Source organism: Juglans regia, chromosome 2, assembly GCF_001411555.2.
Source record: "Juglans regia cultivar Chandler chromosome 2, Walnut 2.0, whole genome shotgun sequence".
Lineage (NCBI taxonomy): Eukaryota > Viridiplantae > Streptophyta > Magnoliopsida > Fagales > Juglandaceae > Juglans > Juglans regia.
In genome coordinates, this window is record NC_049902.1 from 23,357,447 (window position 1) to 23,366,579 (window position 9,133).

A 9,133-nucleotide genomic window follows, 5' to 3' on the forward strand; every position below is an offset into this window, starting at 1 on the left:
TTAGTATTGTTATTCTCTGTTCGTATGAGCTAATGATTTTTCCAACTTAACAAAAACCTTTTTCTAATCAATACAAATTAAGAAAAGAAAATTAAAAAAAAAAAAAAAAAGGCAGTTTTGTCTAATGTGGGCGCAGGCCATTTGACCAAGTCAAGAGTGAATTTGTGAATATTTTATGGAGAAATCTACTGTCTTATCCTCCAGATTTTCATAGGGAAAGTATCAAAATAATGGAATAAATGGATCTAGATTGATGGGTAGCATAGGGAGTTGATGGGCGGAATGAAGGGGGTGGAACAATTCGAAGAGAGCAGAGAAGAAATGAATATGACTGTAGAATAAGGAAAATGATAGGTTAATTAGTCTCTTATTATTCATTTATTACTCTTTTTTTTATTTAATATTTTTTTATTTTTTATTTTATTTAATGATTAAGAAAATGATTATTAGTAAAATTATATATATTTTTAATTTTTTCTTAGTGATTAAAGATGTTAAAAAAATACTTAAAATAAAATGATAAAAAAAATAAAAATAAAAACTTTAAATACATTATTAGTAAAATGGTAGTGATAGGGTTAAATAAGTCATTTTGCCCGTACAAAGTCACCGTACATATGGATTTATATTCCAAAATACAAATAAATGGTACAAGTAAAACTTTATTTGAGTAGAGCAAAAACTTCTCCCTTGTTCAGTTCATTTATATTTGAACAAAAATCAAGCTCAATCTTATCATCAAGTAACATAACAAGCTTCCCTTTTTTTTCTTTAATCTAACATATTAGAGTTTGTTCGATAGTAACTTAATTTTCACAAAATATATTATTATTTACATTTTAGAACTTTATCTGCAAATTTAACAATCTCGAGTACGTTTGAGTCGTATGGTAGTGCAATATTTAAGCGAATAAATGAATAGTAATAATAATAAAATTAAAAAAAAAAAAAAAAACTCATTTTCTTTCCAAAAGAAAAATGATCCTCCTTTCCTACCCTTGCCATTACAGACTACAGTGGGCAGCAGAGTATGGCGATACAGTTTTTGCCAAATATCATATAACCCTTTCAAGGGCAGCTAGTTCATTGTGAGAAAAACAACAGAACACAATTGCAAGAGTGAAATTTCCACCTTTTATGAAGGGTTTTTCTTTTTGGAAGTGGGGAGGGATATGAAGCTACCAGGAAGCCAATGCAAGTGTATCTCATAGTCACGACTGGCCTAAACAAACTTACAATGTCAAATGTATGGATATCCCAAGCATGTGTGGGCAAAACAAGAGAAACAATTGTAAACTCGGATGATATTTGAAGGTTTCAATCTTACTATCGTTCTTATTTGCCTATTATATATATATATATGTAACTCACCACATTACCAATGCTCCACAATCCCATCCCAAAAGTTAAGAGTTGTGTGTATAGCATGAGCATACACCAGAATCACAGGTGGAACATTGAAATGCATCAACCTTTGACTAAGCTGTAAATTCTGAAATCCAGCTAATAATATTCTAGAAAAAGAACAGAGAATCGCCAAGTGCAGACTAGGTAGCTTGGGAAAAAACAAAAGGAGTGCAGACTAGATATGAAGCATGCCATTCGCATCATTTCCATCATGTACTGTCAATGTTCAAGATTTTCTGGAACCCTTTTAATGCCACCAGACTTTTTGAACCAAACAGAGAATGATTTCAGCCTCAAGAACTAGATGATGCTACAACAGATCGCTTTTCCAACAAGGTAAAAGTCTCAATTAGTTTGGACTCTTTCTGTTGGTATGCTATCTTCTCAAACATATGTTTAAGTTTCTCATGTTGAACCATTTCTTCCAAAATTTTATCCTTCAGGTCTGGAGGTGAGAGTTTCTGCTGGTCATCACTCATGTCAGAAGAAGAGAATACCAACTCAGACAACAAGTCCTTCTCAACTTGTCTATAATATTTCTTCTCTTCCTTTGTCCCAAAGACAATGAGATGGTAAACATACACAACTTTTTCCTGCCCTAGCCTATGTGCACGGCTTATAGCTTGTCTTTCCACCGATGGATTCCATACCACATCCAATAAAACAACCCTTGAAGCCCCAACCAAATTTATACCTTCAGAACAAGCCCTTGTCGACGCCAGTAATACCCTAATGTTGCTACTGGGATCATTGAAAACATTAATTGAGGATTGGCGCTCCTTTGCATCATTCTTTCCATTTATATACAGCACCTCATTCCCTTCAGTCCAATTAAAATGAGACTTGAGCTGATTCATCATAAAGGTCAATGGACGAAGATATTGACTGAAAACCAAAACTTTCTCACTCATAGCCTCACTAAGCTGGATGAGTTCCATTAAAAATTTTGTTTTTACTCCAGCCTCTGGATTCAATCCTTCTAACTTATCCCGGTCAGAAGGAAACTCCTTTTCCCCACACTTAAGCAAGATTGAAGGATGGACAGATATCAAAGACTCGTAATGCTCAAATTTAAAATGGTTCCCTTTAGCATAATGACTGAGTTCATCAAAGAGGCTCTTCTGCAGTTGGGCTGGCTTTAATATAACCACAGAGTCCCTCAAACCAGGAAGCTTCTCTTGTAGTATGGAACCTTTGTGTACATGCACAAATGGCTCAATCATATCTCTAACCTTCTTCAGTTTCTCACATTTCAGCCTGTCATCAGTGGCTTTGGTAATGGAACTTGTAAGAGAACCCCATTGATGTCTTATGTTTGCAAACTTTGGCCGTGCAAGGCAGAGAGTATTATATAGCTCATCAAAATTATTTTGAAAAGGAGTTCCTGAAAGGATGATTCTCTTTTCTGTTTTGATATTTGACAAAGCCTGCAGGATATGGCTGTCGGAGTTTCGAGGTATGTGCCCTTCATCGAGGACTACAATACCAGGAAGCTCAAGGAGGATATTTCTGATCTGAGCATGTTGCGTACTTGGCTTCAATTCACCCTTTCTCAAACCAGTAAGTTTTACAAACAGTTTGTAACTCATCCCTAGAATGCTTCTATCCTTTCTCCAGGAATACAACTTCAAGATACGGATATCTGTTTTCTCCAGGTGTCCAACTTGCCTCACAATGTAGTCAGCAAACTTACTTTCCTTGCCAGACAGCTCTGGCTTGTTCAGATTGTGAAAGGGGATGTCGAATTTCCACTTTTGAAATTCCTCTTCCCATGTAAGGAGCATGCTGCAAGGAGCAATAACGAGTGGTCTACATCCTGGATTCCAGCTCATGTATGCCTGGAGAAAAACAACGGTCAACCGGGTTTTCCCTGTCCCAGGAGCATGAGAAATAATGCACCCATTCCCACCAGAGAAAGTTGTTTGGTTTTCCAACTTGTCACGATAAATTCCTCCGGCTATGTTCTTCCAAATAAATTCAAAACCATCACGTTGATGTGAGTACATACTACTTTTTATTCCTGGAATGATGTCCCACACTGTGCCTTCAGCATGCTCTCGGGATCCACTGCCATGGTAGGAATCGCAAAGGGAATCTTGAGAACCAAGCTCATCAAAGATGGAGTGATTCATTGCTCCCCCTGAGTCCCTCCAGTCTGATTTTCCACAAGGATGTGTACTCTGCAATATGCAAAACCACGTTTAAAGAAAAGAAAAGCAGATATATGATACAAAGCTCCTCTATTATCAAGTTGATAAGTACAGGTTTATATGGGGAAAAAAGGTTGAAGGTAAAACATGAGTAAAGCATTAGGCTTAATGATCTTAAATCAGTAAATGTAAATTAGCAACTAAACTCGGCAAACCTGAAAAAACTTGGTTTGACACAAAACACCAGCCATTCACCTCAAATAGCATCATAATTCTTGTTTTAAGTCATGCAAATTAACATGTGACAAGCTTTTCTTTGTACATTTAAATGTGTGTGGATGTCTGCAAGGTAACATCAGTGAATATTTTTCGACAGAGTATAATGCTCTCCAATTCAAAAAAGAAATCCCATTATCAAGTTAATAGCCCATCATATACTGTGCTTTCAAATCAACACAAGTACTAAACAGCTAGCAATGTCAAGTCCAAATGCGTTAAAGTACTTGCATTAATTTGAATTCTGTAATGTTATTATCATTAAATATTAGATCCTAAAAAATATCAATATGATTCTATGTTGGCATGTTGCAGGAGAGAGAAGGGGAGAGAGAGATACAGAGAGATTAAGAACAAAATCTTGATTAATATGAACATGAATAAGACAAAATTGCATGACTTACAAAAGATGGTAGAATATACTTGATCTCCATTTTGACGTAAGAGCAAAATGCACATCTAAATCCAACTTGTTCATCAAGAATAATCTGATGATTCCCTAGGTGGCAAAGGCTAGCACTATCAACATCATCCTCTGGAGGAAGGGCATCTTCATTTTCAACCTGTTGATCAACATTTAACATTTCAAGTTTCACCCCAACATATACACCAAGAGTAGATGGGGCAAAATGGAGAGAGAGAGAGAGAGAGAGGGTCAACTAAACTAAAAAATTGCAGAGAAAAAAGTAGTTGTCTTGATGAGTACATATACGGCTAGGGGATGAAGGCCAGAAAATAATAACAATAAATGGTCATGGTTAGACCCATTTTTTCAAATATAAATGCTTCTGTGGGGGTAGCCAAGAGCATCAGTGGGCATATGCTAGACATTCTGGGCAACAGGTACCTTGGACTCCCTCTTATTGAGCCTTATTGTGCATTTATGAAGCCTAAAAATGTCATTATACATGGTGCTATGTTCATTTTCAAATCATGTCAGCAATACAATCGCCTATTGAGCTACGAGCAAAGTACTCAAATCCTTTTTAGCTAACAATAATGAAAAGAGCACGATAAATATGAGGCACATATGAAATCAGAGTAGAAAATACCGTAATGGCAACGTATATATTTAACTCAAACACTCAAGAATGTGGGTTTCATGCTTAAGTACTTCAGAAATTTAAATAAAAACCAGAAAAGCTCTGCATAAAATAAAATAACATTTAAAACCTTGCTTCGTCACATATTAAACTTAATTCTACACTTGTACTCAGACGGAAATATGCCATGCTAGTTACCGCACACATACACGCAAGATGCTCTTAATACACACACACAGGATTGCATGCACAAGACACACAGAATACATGCACGCACACAAGACACACCTGCACATGCACGTAAATATATAAATATCATAACAATTTTGGAAACCAATTTCTAATCAATATGTTTCCAGTCCCAATTTTCAGCCTAATGACATTGGAACTACAGCATGGAATGAACTGCAATTCAAAAAAAAAAAAAAAAATGAACTACTTATCAAAGAAAGAAAAATAAAACACTCGTGAATGAAACATTACACATTACAGCCAGGCCAATTAACTCTCAGTACAAATATATTTTTGATGAAGCTCTTCATATCCTTAAAACATTACTCTCACAAAGACCCAAGCAGCAGATGTGCTAACAATACCTGCTAACAATACCTAAAAGAGTTACAAATATATATATATATATATAGATATAGATATATAGAACGCCCAATTAATTTAGCCAAAAGGCATCATAATATAACAGCCTGAAATAAAGAAATATATGATTTTAGATTTTATAGTTCATGTAAAGCCTTCAGAACACTCAAAGACAGATCCTGAGAATGTGAGGATGCCATAGTTTACAGCACACAAAAATGAACAAATGCATGCAGGAATATGGGAATAAAAGGTTGTTAAACAATATCGAAAGTTCATATTTAAAACAACACATTTAGAAATTAAAGATTTGGCTTGATTACATATCATTAATAAAAAAAATATAGGCCATCTATGCTCCATAGCTTATAAGTCATCAATGGATGTAGTCCATCAATCCAGGAATTTACACATATTCCTTTTCTTTCATTTGTAAGCTATCACATGGAATGGCATTTTAAATGCTGTAAACATAATACTTCAAACTCGTTGCATTATTATTATTACTATTTTTTGTCCTTTTTTTTTTTGATAAGTTCTCTAACGATCGTAACAAATAATATATGTGGTGTTTCTGGGATCAAATGGCATTGAAAGAAACCATTGATCAGGATAGCCACAAAAGTTAGATGTAGGGTCTGAGCCATTATACCAAGATTTTTTTTTTTTTTTTTGTCCTTTTGATAAGTAAACTCGTATTATTTAAAGCTTAATTCCACTTTGTCAAAACTTGACAAAATAAAGGAAACCATGCTGTCTATTTTATGGCAGACATGTCTGGGATACTTCACCAATTGATGAAAGCTATCCATGGACCAGCAGAATCAGCATGAGTGATTACTCGATTATTATCCATTGTCAGTAAAAAGCATTTTGTTCGAAATGTGATATGCAAGTTCCATTCTTATAAATTAATACCAGTAACATAAAAACCAAATAATGTCCCCAATCAGTAGGCCATGCAAACGTATACTCATTACCCTTGGGTCTCTAGTTACCACGTATATCATGACCAAAAACCAAAACCAAATTAATTCACAATTTCACCTAAAAACAAAGGTCGTTTACATTTCATACCCAGTTAGCACTTTTGATTGCTGAAATATACAGGCTTCCTAATATTGATCATACTATAATCCATTAAATAAAATTGTCATGCAGAACAGACAGGAAATAGAAGTTACCGTGGCTCCAAATGAACTGATTTAAGAAACATATGAGAAAAGTAAAATGAGTTGAAAAATGTTTCTCTCTTGGCTTGCATCTTCACATAGACAGCATACCTTAGCAGAATCGACCGAACCAATTTCACTAGCTCTGAGTGCAAGCTCAAGCTCAGCCCAAAGTTCATCCATCTTTTTATCATCTTCTGATTTCTTTGGTGAATTTGGCTCCTCAGTTCCAAAAGTGAACTTCAGGGGTAGATACGTCTCGGAAAATGATGGATTGCTTTCATCTTTGCAAGCCTCATCTCCAGAAGAAGCCAACTCTTCTAGACGAACTTCTTCCTTCTCCAAAATGGAATCTATAAGAATCCTCATGACATTACAACTTTTCTCCCAGCGGATGCCCTTACATTTGGTGGGCATCCTCTTGGTGGATTGCACACGTTCACCACGATTACCTTTGTCACTCTTATATTTGCCTCTAGTAGACACAGTTTTCTTGTCAGCATGATAAGCCTCGTCATCACTAAGATCATCTTCACTCTCATAAGCATCATCATAAGCATCATCACCGCCTTCATTACTGTCATCATGTGCAGATGAAGATTCCACTTCCTCCTCATCAACACATAAGGGGTGACTAAAAGTTCCAAGCTTCATTTTTTTCTTTCTGCATTTTGAAATAAAATGAGAACGGGTTCGTTTTGCTACATAATGAAGCGCATTAACAGAACCCTCTTCGTGATTATTAACGTCGATATCTTTGTCACTATCCACCACGAAGTCCAATCCATATCTCCTCCTCTTGACCCCAGCGTCAAATCTTTTAGGCCTTCCTCTTTTTTCACTTCCTCTGTTCATATTCTTGCTTTCCGCAGCAACTTCCTCTTCCTCATCCTCTTGACTACTGCTATTCGAACTGATCTTCTTAGAATCCTCGCAGCTTTGCAATTGTTTCGCTTCATAATCGTCATCATCATTGTCATCTTCACTAGAGGACGATTCCAACGATGTCTCCAGAATAACTTCACTACCACCATCTTCATCCACATTCCTTCTCAGCCAATCAGAGAGAACATTGCCATCAACATCCTTATCATTATTCCTCTTCGAAACAGCCGATGCAGCATCATCACCACCATCCTCATTATCATTCCTATTCAACAATCTGAACCGCGACCGAGTCCTGGCCGCCATATCCTTACCCTCTCTATCATAAAAAATTAAGCAACCACTCTCAACCTTTCCCTTCAACGATGAAATCATTTCGTCACTACCCCTCACCCCATTGTACTTCAAAAAACCACTTTCATTTACATGTTTCGCACTCAAATCAGTCTCATCATCAGCATCAATACAAACAACTCCCTCATCTCTCTGCAACCCCAATGTCAGTCTTGAAGAATTCGAGTTCACGCAGTCCAAATCTACCCCTTCAGCCAAAAACACCACATCTTTCTCGCTATCATCCACCATAATCTCATCCACATTATCCAATCCCTCAAATTCCATTTTAGAACATTCCTTATTCTTCAACCCCAGACTCTCCCTGCCCATCAAATTCATCGATTCACTAACTTCTTCAGCGCAATCATTCACACGAATCTCTTCCACACTGGCCTCCGCACTTCTACGAGGCATAGAAACAGTCTCGCTCTGAGTCTCCATTTTACGGTTAGCCCCTAATCTCTCAAACCGACTAATGCCTTTAATCATCTCCGCCAATTTCTTCCTACTACCTCTACTGGGTACGCTTGGAGTGACCGAGTCAACCCCATTATTATCCTTCCTCTTCTCCTTCTTCTTCTTCTCCTCATGGTACTCCTCGTAAATTAGGGCTCTCCCGTGCCTGGTTCTCTTCGCTATGGGCAAGCTATAGTTCATCATCGGTCCTCAATCTTTCCTATGAAAACCCCAAAAACAAGAACAAAACAAGGGATAATCAACAAACACGCATATTTACACAACACGCATAATACATGGAAAACGTACAGAGTACGTCAGTTACCGGGTGAGCCTTGCCTTCAACAATCAATGCATTTTTCTTTGAGAGAAAGAGAACACAGAGAGAGACGGAGCAACGGAGAGTCAGAGAAAAATAGAAGAGAAAAAGGCGCGAAGCGTGCATGCAAGGAAGTGGCCAAAGGGAGTTTATTCATTCACACACAAAACAATGACAAATTGTATTTTTGTATTTGCAGTTTTGAGAGACTGTTTGCACAATCTTACTGATAAATAGAATTAAAAGAAAAAATAATATCATTTTTAAAAAAATATTATTAAAAACAATATTGAGAAAAGGTGTTGAACCTTTCACCTTTTTCCAATTTTCCTTACGACTCGAAATGACTAATTAAGGTCTCGAAAAAAAAATAAAATATTATTTTTATTTTAAAAATTATTTTTTATAATTTTTAAAAAAATTTAAAATAAATATAATGATTAAATAAAATAAAATAATTTGTGATAACAAGCCAAACCTAATATACTCCTTCAA

General features: G+C 36.2%; 1 protein-coding gene and 1 non-coding gene across 2 annotated transcripts; both read right to left on the minus strand.

Annotated features, from left to right (window-relative positions):
- Positions 1-1,700: 1,700 nt before the first annotated feature.
- Positions 1,701-7,833, minus strand: LOC108991587 (SNF2 domain-containing protein CLASSY 3-like). The gene is made up of 3 exons (XM_018965906.2): positions 6,754-7,833; positions 4,238-4,396; positions 1,701-3,587 (listed from the first exon to the last, which is right to left on the minus strand). Exons 1-3 carry the CDS (start codon positions 7,831-7,833, stop codon positions 1,701-1,703), a joined length of 3,126 nt encoding a protein of 1,041 aa, XP_018821451.2.
- LOC118347844 lies at positions 6,028-6,155 on the minus strand. Its single transcript, XR_004800989.1, has one exon. It is a non-coding gene; the product is annotated as a small nucleolar RNA snoR80 (small nucleolar RNA).
- Positions 7,834-9,133: the final 1,300 nt, after the last annotated feature.

Bases quoted from the DNA above. Each gene is read 5' to 3' on its own strand.
- LOC108991587 (XM_018965906.2), bottom strand. From the start codon at position 7,833: ATGGCGGCCAGGACTCGGTCGCGGTTCAGATTGTTGAATAGGAATGAT. The intron at 4,397-6,753 runs GTATGCTGTCTA...GTTGATCAACAG, and splicing joins GTTCGGTCGATTCTGCTAAG to GTTGAAAATGAAGATGCCCT. The intron at 3,588-4,237 runs GTAAGTCATGCA...TGCATATTGCAG, and splicing joins AGTATATTCTACCATCTTTT to AGTACACATCCTTGTGGAAA.